The sequence below is a fragment of the Dermacentor albipictus genome, chromosome 4 (genome assembly GCF_038994185.2).
Source record: "Dermacentor albipictus isolate Rhodes 1998 colony chromosome 4, USDA_Dalb.pri_finalv2, whole genome shotgun sequence".
In the NCBI taxonomy this organism is placed as follows: Eukaryota; Metazoa; Arthropoda; class Arachnida; order Ixodida; family Ixodidae; genus Dermacentor; species Dermacentor albipictus.
This window is the reverse complement of record NC_091824.1, coordinates 19956182-19974072: the sequence shown is the minus strand read 5'-3', so window position 1 is coordinate 19974072 and position 17891 is coordinate 19956182. Positions and strand designations below refer to the sequence as shown.

The 17891-nt window shown below is 43.3% G+C and overlaps 1 protein-coding gene across 2 annotated transcripts in view; it reads right to left on the bottom strand.

Annotated features, from left to right (window-relative positions):
* Positions 1-5181: 5181 nt before the first annotated feature.
* The window catches only part of Orc2 (origin recognition complex subunit 2), a 57704-nt gene continuing 44994 nt past the window's right edge, over positions 5182-17891 (bottom strand). For both annotated transcript variants that reach the window (XM_065448115.2, XM_065448114.2), the window contains 3 exons: positions 12716-12940; positions 10085-10203; positions 5182-5429 (listed from right to left, as the gene is read on the bottom strand). In XM_065448115.2, coding sequence (XP_065304187.2) covers positions 5337-5429; positions 10085-10203; positions 12716-12940 — 437 coding nt within the window. In that variant the 3' untranslated portion in view covers positions 5182-5336. The remainder of the gene's footprint in view (positions 5430-10084; positions 10204-12715; positions 12941-17891) is intronic.

The following is a 17891-nucleotide window of genomic DNA, read 5'->3' as shown; positions in this document are numbered from 1 at the left end:
TTCAGTTCGTCATGCTGCAACAACACAGATCCATTTCTAACCATTTGCCTGTTCCCAAGATAATCCAGACCTTGCCAAATAAAGTAAGTGCAAGGTGCAGCTTCGGTGCCCACGCCTCTGTGGGCAGCATCCTAATACAGGGTGCACATACTGGGAATGTCCCTGCATCCTCTCCTCAACCCGCATTACCTTCAAGGTTTCAAACAAAGCTGCCAAACCCACAGAATCGTTTCTGATGTGACAGCAGTGCTCTTGCACCTTTGGCTATGCTGAGTACATCAGATCCAATGCTCGCCTTGTCACCTGTATACCACTGCTGGCAAATAGCTGTATAAAAACCATCGTTTTTTCAAGTTTAAAATGCCCCTGGTGTTTTGACGGCAAGTGGTGAAGGCAAGAGTTTTGAAGCGGAAGCAAAGGAGATCAAAACTTTAGCCACACAGTTGCAACTGAAAATATAAGCAGTGCAGCAATAGAAAAATATGGAAGGTGCCTATGCTCAGTGTTCGCATCTATCTTGTACGTTTGTTTTCCATTCTTTCTTTGGCACATTTACATATTGTGCTGTGGACAATAAAATTTGCAGGGTGTCTTCCAAGTTAACTTTTCTAAATTCTCTGCGCTTTCCAGGTTTTCCCTGAGTGCCTTTGCAAAATTTCCTGAGTACGCAGAACCTTGTTTTATGTCAAGATGGGCCTTCACCATGTAGCCCGACTATCACTCTGTAGCAAGCATATTAAAAAATAAAAAAAGTGACTTAATCCAGCTTGAATAGTAAGGAGGAGCATTTATTCTACTCCATAAGAAAACAGAAGGGAGGGGTTAGTAAAATTCACAGCGAATAAAATATCTAAAAAAGAATGGTAAAACTCATTGCAAATCCAGTCGAATATTCTCAAATACGAATAAAAAGGAGATGCATACAGAAGCAAATATTTTCACATATGAGCTATTTTCATCGAGTGGTAGCAAGCTCATTGGTATGAGGCCCGAACTTTTTCAGACGTGAGATTCTCTCGCAACAGCTGGTGAGTCAACCTTAGCTGCCATACTCTCAGCCCGCGCACAATGCCTCAGTGTTGCGTTTCACTGCTTTAAAGAGTTTATGTTGGTTTGGATGAAGGACACCTGCATCTTGGCATCAGCCATCACTTTGTTTTTTGAGCTCAAGCTCCTTCAAAGAAGCGATGGCATGATTCTTTCCCGTTCATTCCTCAATGCGTACGTCCTTTGAGTTCTCGTCCTCCTTCCGCCGCGCGTTCGCCCCACAGACCATTTGAAGCATCCGCATAGTCAGTTGTACAGTCAACGTCCGATTTTTCGGACTCCCATGAATGCATGTCTTTTATTGTTCTTAAGGGTTCAAATTGCCACAGGCACATCCGAAAAAGCTCTGAAGGCCTGCCAGTACACTTATTAGGCATATCGATGATCATACAGTGATAGGAGGTGGCAGGTACACTCGTGTATAATTAAGGAATACATACTGTCTCGTGACAATCGACTCTTCCCACGCTTGTTATGCTTCACCGCAATACTTTCGTGTATGCTTCACAGCGTAACAATTCTGTATTAAGGCGAAGCTGACATTTAGAGACCGGCATTATGCAATGCACCATACTTTCCGAGCTTTGAAGCCAATCGCGAGAACCACAAAGGCGGGAGTTCGTGCAATTGCTGACAGTGGCGAATTCTTTCAATAAAAGACACGAAACCTAACGGCACGAAGCTTAATAGCGAACGTCGAAGCAGCTAGGCCTAGCTTTGCCACAGTGGTGGCTACGGCTGCCAATCGATCTGTGGGCAAAAGCGCCGGTTCAAGGCGGTGAGGTAATCAAAACGGCAGCGGTGGTGGCTTTGATTAATGCCGTTTCGGACCTGCGGTCACGGCAAAAAGTCAGGAAAATCAAGCGGCGAAGGGTTCTTCCATCCAAATTTTTAGATACGTTTTCAGAGACGTAAAGGGTACATGGTGGTGCCATGAAGCAGTTCGAATTATTGGGCATCCGGAAAGTCGGCAATTGGCTGTACACGGGAAACTCCTCCAGCCAACTAAACGGCGTCAAAGACAATTCGTTGCAATTCCTCTGTTACTCGAGCCAGCATTACCGCGACTTTCATTCCCTTTCAATAAAATTACAGCTAATTTTCCCAGCCATAAGCACGAATTCCCTGAATTTTCCCTGAGTATTTCCAGACTACTCAAAATCCCTGAGAATTGCCGGTTTTCCCGGTTGGTAGACACCCTGGTTTGATTAACCCTCGCAGCATCAGGTTTATTTGGAGGTGACACACCTCCAGCATCGTTTTGTTTTTCTCAGGTATAAAATAAACACAGGTTTATTTTTCGTTATGCAGAAAAGGGGGGAAAGAAATGACAGAGATAATGGCAAATGCTCTCCTTCGTATGGTCCTCACATTCCTACCCAACTTCAGTGACATGGCAGGACCAAAAGCAAAAACATACCGGTACATCAGTGACACTGAAGGGGTTAAAGGGACACTAAAGGCAAATAATAAGTTGACGTGGACTGTTTGAATACCGTCCCAGAAACCTAGCAATGCTTGTTTCGTGCCAAAAAGGGACTTGGTTTATGAGAAAATTGCATCTGAAGGGTCCGAATACAGTTTTCTTCATTCAAATCTCCCGCCTCCCAACCGGGGAAGTGGTGATGCTGCATACGCTATCACCGCCCTTTGCTGCCGTTGGTTAAGTAAAACGGCACCCAACAGACGGCAGCACCGAGCCAAGACAGAGCAGTGGCTTCGCCGCTGCAGCTGCTTTTTGATCAAGTAGCATAGACTGTTCGGGCAAACGTCGACATGGAAGTTGAATTCTCCGCTACTTGCAGTTAGTGCGGGTTTTGCGAGTCAGAAAAACCAGCGCAGCACTGCGCGATAACGAAACTGCTGAAACACGAAAACGTGGGCCGCACAGAGCCAAGCGAAAAGGAAACCTTTTGACCACTCACGTCATTGTCAAGGGTAATTTCAATTATCTAGTTCCTTTTTTAAAAATGAAATAGAACTGGATAAGTAGCATTTTATTTCGTCTCATAAAACAATATAATTATGTTTTTTGCAATGAGTAGTTGAGTATCAGTGACAGAATTTAACTGAGGAGTGCTTTCGTCATCGGGCAAGTGCTTGAATATCCCGGGGGAGTCTCTAATCATGTCGTACAGTTACCTCAGTTTCTCAATTATTAAGGCCTGGTTTGCAATAATATTGACGCCTTAGAGATTCTCAAGCAATAATCTATCACTTTAGCTTGACTCAATATTTGCCTTTAGGGTCCCTTTAACAGCCAGCACTTTATCTGTGGAATTTCTGTATTTAGTTACAACATGCACCAACCAGGATGCATTGTGGATTCAGAGCACAGGCACAAGGAATGAGAACAGCAGACATGTTTTCAACTATTTTGACCTTATGCTTTGAAACTTGTGCCATTGCAAAGGTACATAAAGCTTGGAAATGCTGATCAGCTCATGTTCCACGGTGGTTGCGTTTTCTTGTCTTGTTCCTGTGCACTAAAACAATGCCTATATAGGGTCACATATTCAATAAAATAAAATAAAATTTAATAAGCAGTACACCAACTCTGTCACTGTGCAGGGTCGTCAACTCCTGGGAAAAACACGCAAGCACATCGCCGCACTCCTTGGAGTGGCAGATGTGGCCATTGGATTAATTTCTTGCATATGCATGCTGAAAGCCAAAGGCAGGCCGGAGTGCCTACTACTATGGCGGTGGCCTTGAAACCTCGCTTCATGGCTTTGTAAATTTCCTTACATCACAGCATGCCCGATGAAAATTTTATCACCATACATAAAGCACTGGCTGTGGTCACCCATCGCAAAACAAACTGCTTAAAGGAGAAAAGAAGTGCTCGCAGATCACCTGCTTTTTTACGTTTTGTGCATTTATAAGGGACTTCTTGGAATTTCTTTGTTTCGTTGTGTTTATAAGACATCAAAAGTCGGAGGAGCTGATGCACATATTTCAGTGTGAACTTGTACAGTCTTTTCGTCGCTCCTTTTCCTTGCATGCTCGGTCTCTCCTGCTGTCTTCCTTGGCTTAGTATACTCTACCTGCTTGGCCAATCCCTTTATTGGAAAATCACAAACTGTAAATGTGCATTACTTCCCTGCCATAACAATGCAACTGCCCTGTACTAATGAATGGATGGCTAAGTTGTGCTCAGCGGCAAAACAACGTAACATGAAAATACAAGTACACATTAACATGCACTACATGTGTCACTCACTAGCCTCAGAAAAATTTTTGCCGACTGCATTGCTCTTTCCCATTCAGCACGTAGTGTCACTGATAGAAAGGTTGGACTGAGCAGTGCTATTTTTACGAGTTCGTTAGGTCAGTCGAGAGAAGTAGCACAGAGACACATCAGTCTTGCATACAGCATGCTGTCAAGTATGGAAACAAATACTAACAACGCTATAAAGCCACGACGCTGACCAAGAGTCATTGTGAAATAAAGTTTCTCTCTCTCTCTCTCTATAAAAACCTTATTCTCGGATTACTTGTTTACCACTTCAAGCAGTTTGCTGTGCTGTGTGCCATAAAACACTTGCTGCTTTATGAAAGTTGACACGAAAGACAGGTGTTGGTGAACCGTGATGCAAGCAAAGCTACGGCGCCAGTATCAGGCATGACAGCATGGTAGGTACCAGACGACACGCCACAGGTGCCACCTTTGGCTCTCAACGCACCTGCGCAACAAGTTCTCCTGGCGGCCGCATGTGGTATGCCACAGAGTGCGGCCTTGCGCTCGTGTGTTCTTCCCCTAAGAGACGACAACCCCGTACCAATCAGTCCAAGTCAGCATTCTCCACCTTTGCAAACTGTATGCCAGCACTCAAAATTTAAGTTTGCCTCCTTGAAATGCTTTGACACGCTGACTTCCTGTGCACATCCACCATGCAATGCTCTAATTTGCTGTAGAGTGAAATGTCATTACGAGACTGAAAAGTGGCTCCAAATCTCCCTGCCTAAAATGCCAAAATTTATTTTTCGTAATACTTTCAGACCTCATAATCAAGTAACATTCTTTTGCAGGTGCCACTTTTTCATTGTTGTCCTTGCAATTTCTTTTATATGCTGGGAAGGTTCAAATTAGTTGCTCCAGAGCCTGTTTAGAAAGAGTAACAAAGTGCCCCATCTAATAAAAATAGGGTTTATTGGCCTTCAATGTAAATACAGTAAATCACAGCACTATAAAGAACTTAACTTAAAAAACTAGTATGTACAATACAGAAGGGTTGTGGCAGCAACACATGAAAATGTGCTCCAGATGTGCTCTTCGGCGCCTCCACTTAGAACATGCTATCCTCTTCTTGCTGGTCGAGAAATAGCGTCAGGGCTCCAGCCTCGATGGGGATCAACAAGTTTTCCGTGCCATCATGGCCCTGGTATGGAACAAAGGTGGACATGAAGATGAAAAAGCCCAATGGCAAGTATCCGATGCAAGGTTTGAAACATGACTCTTAGGTTTACTGTTTTCATAAGTGCATCCTGCGAATCTTTTTTGCACAATCTTGACATGGTGCAGGCTGTATTTGAGTCAGGCTAGTGGCTACCTGATAAGAGTGCACACTGCAAGCAGTGATGACCCACTCACAGATAGCCGACTGAGCCTCAATGCAACCTTGAAAACAGCTCCAGGTTCAATCATTTGCTCCTGATTGGCATTGGCCATTGCTTGCTTTCAGAGTGGCAGCTTTCATGGAGTCTAGTACTGTGCAGCTGTCTGGCTGTTCTCCTTTGAGTGGCATTGCACAGAAAGCAGTCTAGCAAACTCAAACCTGGGGAGCTTGGGGGCCGCAAGTTGGGGATGATACAGTAAAACCTTGCTGGTATTTCCCCCTTAAAACATACTCAAAATGTAATTCGTCCTAGTCCAGACATCGGGAGCAGGACAAATGTTTCTTCAACTGCAAAGATTATTTTTCTTTTTTTTTCTGATATACCCTTAGGGGTTTCCTTTGTAGCTTTGTCCTAGTCTGATGGACGACATTTTTTTCCCTTCCATGAACAAATTATTTTCTTTCAGTGCATACTTCAAATTTAATTTTTTTTAATTATGAGCATGTAAATTACAGAACTCCCAGTTGAATGCGTAGCAAAGTACGTTTCTACTACATTTATTCTGTGCTTGGCGCACACACAGAGCCATCTTGCTTAAGTAACACATACTGCAGTGTCTCGTTCCTGCCTCCGTCAGCGACAGCGCAGGTAGAGAGATACAAATTTATATTTGCTTGTTAGTTTGTGCTACCGTCTAGTGCATAGTTGTGATGTGTTCCCACAAGGTACACATTAACGAGGTTTTACCGTACCACCACAGAAGTTGTCAGCCAGCCACTCATTGATCATGCAGGCCATGTGTGGGTGGGAGTATCGACTCACTGAAAAATGCACAGCCACCGAAGGCTTGATAACAGTCCTCAGCATTCTGACATAAATGTGTGTGCTAATGTGAACTCCTTGTGTGCATGTGTATTCATGTGTTTTAGCATCTGTCGGACTAAGTGCATGTGCGATGGCATCGCAGTATCCCTTTGTTTTCTGTGATGCATTGCCGGGTGCTTCATAACGCATTAGCAGTCTCTCCTGCACCCATTAATCACGTTGCGAGAAATATTTTGCCTCATACAAATGTACTGGCACAGGATCAATGTGTTCACAGTGCATACATGCTTAGCAAAAGGGACAGAAAGAGTGAAAGAGCGCCGTTTGTCCCTTTCACTCTTAAGTATGTGTGTCCTGTGAAGACATTGAAGATGCAACGACAACAACTCACCCAATCTTCAACCTTTACTGGCACAGTTGCAGGTGCTTCGCTTTTATGTGAACCAGCCTCTTTCTTGGAATACGAAACACTCCCTGGCATTCAGTTCATTCACAAAGCGATCAGTTGGACAGCTAGCAAGCAACTGTCTGCATCCTGTATACTAACCAGCATTATAATTATGGAAGTTTAGTACAAATTAATACACAGACACAAAAGAACAAAGTGCGTATGTGCAGCAAATTTTACAAATATTGGTGGGTGGCACGAGAATAAGCAGTTGCTAGTAGTGCCTGTCCTTGTCCACTTTGTTCTTTTGTGTCCATGAATTAATTAGCACTAAACTACCATAACTATAATGCAAGACCAACTAGCCGAACAGTCAGTGCTCCAGAAGCTATCTAGCATCACCTTGGATGCTGCTCAAGTTGAAGCGTTCATCCAAATATTTCAGTGCAAGCTGTAACAAGTACCCCGTGTTTACAACAATGACAGAGCACTTCCTATTAAGAGTGTGCCTTTAGTCTACATTTTGTATAGCAGTCGAGCATCAATATAAAGTCATAATTGCAGGGAAATACTTTGTTAAAAGGAAGCTGAAACACTTTTAGAAAAAAATGAGTTCTCTGCGGCATTCTACAGTTTTGAGTCCCCTGAACACGAATATCTGGTTCAAAAAGGGCGGAAACAAGCGCAAGCGGTTGTTTTTTCATGAAAACGCGCACCAGCGCCTCAGGGTACCGCGTGAACGCCACTGTTGCCCGTGATTGGTCGGTGCCGCTGTGACGTCATTCGCGGCAGTCGCCGGTCGGCGCCGCCGTTTCAGAGCAATAGCACGCTGTTCTGGCTTCATAGCTGAGTTGTAAGCATTATGGAACGTTCTCGCTGTCTCGGACAGCTTGTATTTTCACCGTACATGTTCGAACCGACAGCCGATACGGAAAACGATGGCGGCAACAGCGGCAACGACGATGTTGAGTGTGCCAAAAGCGAGAGCGATGTGTGCACCTTCTCGCGCGTTGAAAATCTTAGCTGGTACGTATGTTTTTTTTTTTTTTCATGCAGCTGCACGTTCCAATGACGGGAGAAAAAATGCGCTAAAGTGTCACTGGGAACTTGCTGCTGGAAGAAAGCCGAAGCACTAACTTCTCATTAGATTGTAAACACGGGTGCAATTCCGCAATGTCAAGCACCTTGCCGCTGCTTGTCTAAAGTCCCGTGGTTTTCTGAGTGTTGATACACGATCGCGAACATAAGTGTCGCGTTTCAAAGCGCGCACATGCAGTGCTGCGAGGTACAGTCATGGAAGTTGCTTATCATACACATCCAGATCGAGATGGCCAGGGGGATTATATGTGCAATATTCAGAATATGGTTCGACGACTTTGCGATTATGGCTCGATCAAGAATCGGTATGCGTGCTCCATGCTAGTGTTGACATAAAGATATTAAGCACTTTTAGCACTGCCGTGTGGTAAACACGATAACTGCAACCGTACGTCGAATGTCACTAGGAAAGCCTATACTCCATTTCATACCTCAGGTGCAACGCTGTGGAAGCTACGCACGAAGTCCAGTCACCAAAATTTTACTGCGCGCATTTCCGTCTATGCTTCGCAGCGTGCCAGCGGCGTTTGCTCACGCGAGCATGCACGTGAAGCTGCCGCGACGGGCTGCAATTAAAGAATGCCGAAAAGAAAATTGATTCAGAAGAACGTGTTAGCAGCCGTATAAGTACATGGATTGTTTCTATGGGTAAATTCTTTTTTTTTTTCATTCAGAACTGAGCTTATATATGAAATTTTTTTTTTAAAATCGAGTCACGAAACACCGAACTTTTTCTAAGTGCGAACGCAGCCACTGCAAGAAGTATCTCAAGCCTCCACAGCGTTGCACCTGATGTATGAAACGGAGTATAGCAACGCTAGCAACAACGGGTTTTCGCATTTGTCGTAAGGCTATCCGGCTATCGCGGAAATGGTCCGAGCACAGCACAGTTGATTTCGAAAGAACAGTTTATGAAAATCGCAAAAGAAAACAAACATGAGCGGCGGCGGCGGCAAATCTCTTGTAGCGTCGTTCAGTAAAGCGCAGGACGGAAAGAGGCATGCCAGCGCATGCCAGCACGCCGGTCCGGCAGCTCGGTCCCCGCGCGTGACGTCACTCTCGCCGGTTTTCTCCTCTGGCGACCACCTCACCCGGCGCTCCGGGAAGCGATGGGGGCGTGTCCGCGGGGGTGATTTAGAAAGCGATTTCCGCCCCTATATTAACAAAACGAAGAGAAAAATTTCTGAACCGTAAATTATTAGGTCTGTTCTTCCCAATCCCAGCAATTCATGGAAATTGAAAACCGTTTCAGCTTCCCTTTAAGTTGCAAATTTCTTTATAATGAAGGTCCCACACTTCGGCAGCAAGATTGTAAGTTTCTAGCACAGTACTGGTGCACGGTACTTTGTCAGCAAGCTCTTGTGAAATAAATCCTTCAAGAAACTCAAGCAATAATTGCAAGATCAGAAGTGCTGGTAAATGCAGTGGAGATCACTATGCCCAATGTTAGCAGCCGTCGTCAGATAGTGTCATGCATGTATCAAGTATCGTCATCATAGCCTGTCAAGTTTAGGCATAGTGTTTGTTTATAATTGTTTAAAAATGTGTAGCAATATGCAAAGTGAAGATCCCCGCAGCCTGAAAACCACCACTTGCTAGCAGCATCTGGCAGAAAAAAAAAAAAAGTAGTAGTTCGAAATGGTGAATTCTTTCATTGTTGCAAAAGCGATCCTTCAAATGTCCAAACTGACACAATATGATGCATGTGGACTATATTAAATTGAAGATGTGGGACTTCGCTAAATTGCAATAAAGAATGCATAGGTTTTCCCAAAACAAACTTAGGAAATGGAAAGAGTTTGTTTTATCATAAACTTCATTTAACTGGGGTTCATTATATTCTGGTTCAACTGCCACATCACTCACCTAAGTTCAAGGCTCAAACGGGAAACCAAGTACATTTTAATTTGTTGAATTCTGTGCTCCAAATCTATTGCAGTCAGTTGTACCTGTAGTTTGCATGTGTGTGTACTACTAGTATTACATATTCATTTTGAATGTGTACTTAATCTTGCGTTGGTAACCCACACTATTAATGTCTGAAGCGGCTAATATATATTTCCACAAATAAAAACCCTCACCACAACATCTATGATATTTTTGGACATTTTCATTCTTCCTCTTTTTTGCATTAAATAAATAAAATAAAGAGTAGAAAGGGAATACCTTCTTGACTTTCAACAACATGTGGTCGAGGAACTCCCTCAGCTGCGCTCGAAGTGTGAGGTCACTGTTGACGAGGAAAGCCTCCCGGCAGCGGTGATAGCAGTCGTGAAAAGACATTCCTGTGAAATGCACAGTAGCTGTCAGATACCCATTGAAAGCCTACCTTTAAAGCAAGTGGCAGTCACAAACATGGCAATGTGCCTTCACCTGAAAACAAGGAGTTAATTGGGTTTGGATACAACATACCAATAATAGTATGCCCAAATTAGACCACAATGCATTTAAAATATTGATGTAACTAGACATTGTGCTCTTGTTTTTTCTTGCATGGCTAATAATGATTAGCAAATACAGACACCATAGATGTCACTGAATTAGACTCTGGTCTTAGGTAAGGACACACTCATTCAAACTAGCAACAAGACTGATCCAATCAGTGTTCATAGACTATGTTAGTATAAGTGATCATGTGTAGGTCTTGTAACAAAACAAAGAAGGCCAACTAACCCCAGTAAACAGTAGGTCATAAATTGCCGTACCACTTCTCGCTGGGGCAAGGCATCAAATGGGACAGGGCAAAACCAGGCCTGCCTGTTATCTGCCTGAAGTGGCCACCAGATCAATAAGCAGTTTTACAGCAAAACAACTGGTGCTGCTTCACTCGGGAACAATGGCACCAACCTTCATTCCGTGCCCCGACACTAATCATTGCACCGAGCGAGGTCTTCACCTTCATAACTGAAGGTAAATAAAAATTTAGTGACCAGCATTTTTACGGCTACAGCACGTCAGGATCGCAGAAATCACATCCGCTGCTGACAGACGCAATCTGCTGCATGCATGACATTGACAACGCTATGCCTACAAGCAAGCGCCATCCAGTGGCTACAGTTCTGGCAAAGGTGTCGTCACATGATGCAACATGCATTGCAAGGAAACGAGAAACTGCTGCGGATGGCTGCAGGAAGCACAGGTTGGTGCAGCATGCACCCTGCAGCAGCCGGGAATGTCTTGTGAGCAGGTGTCACTGGTATGCCAGTTTATCAACCCTTTCGGCACCTTGGACAAGCTGGGTTCATCCATGCGTTTCTGGTAAGAAGGGCCAAAGACGAGTTATGCTTGTCAGCGGTACTTTTCATTTACTAGTATTGCCATGGACGAAATGACTTGATCTAAGTGCTTTGACACGCTTTTGGTAAATGGCAGCACACAATCTCTGGAAGAGCGTAAGCAGGGAAGATATCTTTTTTTCTGGGGAAGAATGTAAAACAAATTGGTTTGGCAATCGGGGTCCTTAAGAATGGCGCTACTGGCAGCTTGGGCTTCGTTGGGTTCTTCGCAAAAAAGAAAAGCTGACTCCAGCGATGAATCGAGCTATTACAAAGAAGAAGTGTACTGCTCTTCGAATGAAGATGACACTGGTATCCTCAATGTACTAAGCTTGTCTTTTGAGAATGAGTATCGCACAGTATATAATACAGTGCTGTTAAGCGTGGCACAAAAGGGGTTAATACCTTCTAATGATTTTCCACACATAACTTTGTTATGCATGCCATCTGTGACAGTGCCACTCAGAAAAATGGTGACCACATGTTGTTGGTATGCCAATTTTCTGCGTCAGAGCACACCAGGTGTTTCTATGCAGACATTCAAGCGATATTTAAAAATAGCCAATTTGAAATAAAAGGATGGTTCCTTTGAAGATGCAGCACGAGTAAGTGAACAGGGGCGGTGGGTGGTATGAGGTAATTTGTTTATAATTAACAATAATGCAATAATCTTAAACTTCTAATTGCTGCAGGCTCATCGTAATTAGAAGATTGAAGCGTGCTCTGCTGACAAGCCACATGAACTTTTGGATATTGAAAAATGCGATTACCCACGGAACTGTGGCACTAAAAAATTTGGCTATCAAAGTGCGCATAACCTCGTGCCCTTCGAAGGGACGTTCTGCCTACATGAACCAGCAGTGGGCAGCCAGCATGCCTCAAGGCACGTGCACTACATCCTGCCAGTTTTGGTTTTGCGCACTCTGATAGCTCTGAATTTCATTGTGCCTGTTCCACGGATAATTGAACTTTTCCAGACCCATAAGTTGATATGGCTTGTATGCAGAGCTCACTTCAATTTGTGTTTACGATGAACCCACTGAAATTACACATTTAAAAGTTCATTATTATATTTTTGTTAGTTAGCAACCAAAGGACTTGTACCACCTGCCAACCCGTGGTCCCACCACTCCGAAGGAGCCATCCTTTTATTTCAAAATGGTGCTTTTTAAATATCGCTTTAAGTATTCATAGAAATACCCGATAAGTGCCATCTGTCACCATTACAGTGAAAGGTGCATTTCACCACGGTAGTGACAAATGGCACCACCACTGTGCGAAATCAACATCTTCAGAGCGGCGGCGTTGTAGATGACTGACAAGCACCCAACTTTATTGCAAATGAAACAGGCAAGTAATGCTCAAGAATGTGACATTAAATCGAACCCACTGCGAAATGTTGCGCGAGATTTGAGTGGAAATCGACCAGCAGTTTAGCTGGAAGCCATGTATACCTGGAGCTCCCAATTTATGCAACACTCAATACATGTCCAGCTATGTTATGTTAGATATGTTAACGTACCTGCATACAATGGTGACTCTGCATTGTCAAGCTGATGTCGTGCAATGAGGAGGAATATCTTGCGTGCATTTGGAGTCAAACTGCAAAAGACATGCTTCAGCGAACTGAGAGCGTTGGAGGCAGAGCTCTTGAGGGGCTCCAAGCTGGATTCCAGTACATAAGGTTCAAATGTCGTTGCATTAATCCATACAAATCGGAACCTCCGTGAAGTCTCTTGGTTCCACACTGCGGCAAGACAAAATGTGTAACTCAGGCCATCAACACAAACATTCAGCACCTTGAGATGGGCACATAAATAAAGCGTGGCTGGGAAAATGAAAGAGTGGTAAATCTGTGCATTCATTAAATTTCAGCGCATATCTATCTGGACTAGCTGGGTAACACAAAGTACTGATCTGCACAGAAGGACATGGTGCCCAAGTTACAAATTAGAAAAGAGAAAAAGTACATTGCAACATAGCAAAATCATGTTTGATAGATAAACATGTGAGGCATCATCATGCAAAAATGCAATACATTTATCATTCTTCTGACTACTAGATGCTGCCGACAATGAAGGGTCAAAGGTTTGACACAGTGAGGGTTCAGCCATGTGCTATGGGTACACTTTCAATGTGCCTACAAGATATCTTGCAGCCTTCAGTATTCTGATATGCACTAGATTGGCCGCTCAGTGTGATGTATGAGTGAAATTAAATGTTACAAAATGCAGGCCCGGGTTGTGTCAAACCTATTTTGAAAGATAAAATTAAGTTTGAATTTTACTAAACTTGTAAAAAAACATTAAGACTTTCTGTCTGTACTGAAGAACAAAACATCATCATCAACATTATCATATTTATGTCCACTGCAGGACGATGGCCTCTTCCTACGAACTTCAACTACCCCTGTCCAGTGCCAAACAATTCCAACTTGCGCCTGCAAATTTCCTAATTTCATCACCCCACCTAGTCTTCTGCTTGTCCTCGACTGCACTTCTCTTCTCTTGGCACCCATTCTGTAACTGTAATGGTCTACCGGTTATTTTCTTTCGCTTGATGTCAATTAGAATATCGGCTATCCCCATTTGCTCTCTCATCCACACCACTCTCTTCCTGTCACTTAACATTACGGCTAACATTTTTCATTCCGTCACTCTTTGCGCAGTCCTTAACTTGTCCTCGAGCATCTTTGTCAACCTCCAAGTTTCTTCCCTATATGTTAGCAAGGGCAGAATGCAGTGATTGTACTTTTCTTTTCAGTGATAGTGGTAAGCTCCCAGTCAGGATCCAGCAATGCCTGCCATATGCACTCCAACCCATTTTTATTCTTCTGTGAATTTCCTTCTCATGATCAGGGTTCCCTGTGAGTAGTTGACTTAGGTAAACACACCCCTTCATCGACTCTAGAGGCTGCCTGGTGATCCTGAACTCTTGTTCCCTCGCCAGGCTACTGATCATTGTCTTTGTCTCCTGCATATTGATCTTCAGCCAAACTATTACACTTTTTCTGTTAAGGTCATCAATCATTTGTTATAATTTGTCCTTAGTGTTGCTGAACAGGACAACGTCATCAGCAAATTGAAGGTTGCTGAGATATTCGCTGTTGATTCTTACTCTTAAGCCTTCCCAGATTAATAGCTTGAATACTTCTTCCAAGCACGCAGTGAATAGCATTGGAGAGATTGTGTCTCCTTGTCTGACCCCTTTCCTTATAGGTATCTTCCTACATTTCTTGTGTAGAATTATGGTAGCCGTGGAATCTCTGAAGATATTTTCCAAGATATTTATGTAAGCGTCCTGTACTCCTTGATTACGTAATGCCTCTATGAGTGCTGGTATCTCTACTGAATCACATGCAGAGAGGCTAATTGTACTCTGCGGATTTCTCGATCCATGGTAGAGTATCCTTTCCTGAAGCCAGCCTGTTCTTTTGGTTCACTGAAGTCCAATGTTGCCCTTGTTCTGTTGCAAATTATCTTGGTAAATGTTTTATACAATACTGAAAGCAAGTTAATAGGCCTATAAGTTTTCAATTCGTTAACGTGTGCCTTCTTGTGGATTAGTGTAACGTTGGCATTCTTCCAGTTCTCTGTTGCACTTGAAGTCGTGAGGCATTGCGTATAAAGGGCCGCAAGCCTTTCAAGTATGATGTCTTCTCCATCTTTGATTAAATCGATCATTATTCCACCTTCTCCTGCCACTTTCCCCAGGGTCATGTCTAACTTTCACATGTCATGTCTAACACTTTCCCCAAAGTCGCCCTTCTAACTTCATCGCAAGTTATACAAGGTGCTTCTGTATCCTCTTCATTACTACTACGAATGAAGGTAGCGTGGCTGCTCTGGGTACTGTACAGGTCAGTATAGAATTCTTCTGCTGCTTTTACTATATCTTCTAAATTGCTGATGACATTACATTGCTTATATTTCAGTGCATACATCTTGGCCTGTCCTATGCCAGATTTTCTTTTGAATGATTTCAAGCTGCATCCATTTTTTGCTGCTTCCTCAGTATTTCTCATGTTATAATTTCAAATATCCCTTATTTTCTCCTTGTCAATCAGTTGTGACAGTTCTGCTAATTCTATCTGATCTCTTGAGTTGGACACTTTTATTCTTTGTCGCTTCTTTATTAGATCCTTTGTTACTTGGGAGAGCTTGCCTGCTGGTTGCCTTGGTGCATTACCTACCACATAAATTGCTGCTTCTGAAGCCAGCCTAGCTACGGTTTCATTCATTGCCTCTATGTCATCTTCATCTTTGTTCTAAGGCTGCATATTTGTTTTCAAGTGACATTGAGCATGAGCTGCTGGGCGAGTTGGTTAAACATGATTACGACCAAGGCGCCAGATAAAACGACGGACGAAGGAAGACGACACGGGACAACCACGTAGGCGCCTACATGGTTGCTCTGTGTCGTCTTCCTTCATTCGTCATTTTATTTGGTGCCTTCGTCGTAATCTAGTTTGCAAGTACCAGCCTGAATTAGTCTGCTTTTACCTTTACTGCATCTAGGTCGGCCTGTTTCTTCTTGACCAATTTTACTCTTTCTCTCTTCAAATTGAGGTGAATCCTAGACCTCACTAACCTATGATCACTGCACTTTACCCTACCTAACACTTCCACATCCTGCACCATGCTGGGATCGGCAGAAAGTATGAAATCAATTCCATTTCTTGTTTCACTATTAGGGCTTTTCCAGGTCCACTACTTGTTGCTACACTTTCTGAAGAAGGTATTAATTATTCAGAGCTCATTCCTTTCCGCAATTTCTATTAACATCTCTCCTCTAGTGTTCCTAGAATTGATCCTGTAGTTGCCAACCGCTTGTTCACCAGCCTGTTTTTTCCCCGCTTTTGCATTGAAGTTGGCAAATGACTACAGTATACATGCATCAAAATTAATCCGGTGTCCCTCACTACGACATGCCTCATAATCAGATCATGGTTTTGGCACCTGAAACCCCAGAATCTTTTGAAGAAATGATAGCAGCAGAGTACCGGTAAAGCGTTGCGGTAATAGTGTGTGTGGACAGCATGTGCGTCTCAAAGAGCTATAATACATTTGGCGTTCAGCGGCGAACGTGCCCCGCAACTTGGTTGCATGCGCATGCCCTTTGCATTGGCACCTTCGTATCAGCAGAGAAAGTCCAACTTCCGACCACCAACCACGAAAACAGGTAACAGAGCCAAAGCAAGCTATTCACTTTAAAAACTGTGTTGTACAAGCTATTTTGGGCATTTGCATATGCTAGTTCTGGCCACAGCAATAGCATTGAGAACCACTATAGACGCACAAAAATAAACGCACACCCAACATATGTTAAAACAGTCACTGTTCTACCCCAACAGTTCCAAGCAGGCAATGTAGCGTGTACTTATGAGAAAATTTATTTACACCTAAGAAAGGCTTGAGCAATTTACAGCTAAACCAAATCTTCAACAGCGAAATAAATCTCTTGATGGTAATTGCTTGCCGGATTCAGCAATGGCAACAGCCAATCAAGTAATTTATGTTTCATTTCATTTATTCAACTTTAAGGGCCCGAAGGCATTACATAAGGGGGGGGCGTGCATCAAAGTCGAACAGCTTCATAGGAAAGTTACATAATAAAGTGCACATTGGTTGTAATAGGTACAAAAAAATAAAATTCCAAAAAAGAAGAAAACGGAACATATACACAGTACCAACGAGGCGATAAATAAATAGGTGTGGTATTCATGTGGTTATGTTGGCATTATCAAAATCGTTTAGTTTTTCGCGAAATGTTTTGCGGTCGCTGCACGAAACAATGTCATCCAGGAGTGCGTTCCAAAGTGTTACAGCATGGGGGAAGAATGAGCTGCTCATCGCCGTCGTCCGGCGCTTTATCGCCGCCAAGGGGCGAGTATGAGATAAACGGGATGATGTTCTGAACAGGCATTTTAAGAGGGCGTGTCCTGAATGGGTGAAGTAAAAGAAAGTGTGAAGAAGGCAAAGACGAGTAGTTACGCGCCATGAAGCAAGCAATGGAAGAGACAAAGTTTGTTTTAAGGTGGTTACGCTGATATGTCTTGAATATAGTGACCTAATGAAGTGAGCAGCGCGGTTTTGTATGGATTCTATGTCATTGGCGAGATAAGCTTGTGAGGGCTGCCAGATGGATGATGCGTACTCAAGTTTGGGTCGCACATACGTTAAATATGCTAGTTTTTTTATTTCAGACGATGCGGATTTCAAGTTACGTCGTAAATACCCAAGTGTGCGTGAAGCTTCGCAGAGAATTGTTTGAATATGTTTCACCCATGAAAGTGATGGCGTCATATAAACTCCTAGATATTTGTAAGTACACGTGTGGTCAATAGGAACAGAGTTAATGCGATAAGTGTGGTGTACGATGGTGTGTTTGCGCGTGAAGGATATTACCTGGCATTTAGTGAGGTTAAGAGGCATGTACCATTTTTCGCACCAAGAAGTGATAGTGTCAAGGTCGTGTTGTAGGGCGATTGTATCGTTAGATGTATGGAGGGGGTTATAAAGAACGCAATCGTCTGCAAAAAGCCGCAGCTTCGTTGATATGTTAGTGGGAACGTCATTTATGTAAATCAAAAACAACAGAGGAGATAAACCTGCGCCTTAGGGAACCCCGGAAGTTACACTGGTAAGGGTTGAGTGAAAATTGTTAGCATACATAAACACTGAACGCATCCTGTTAAA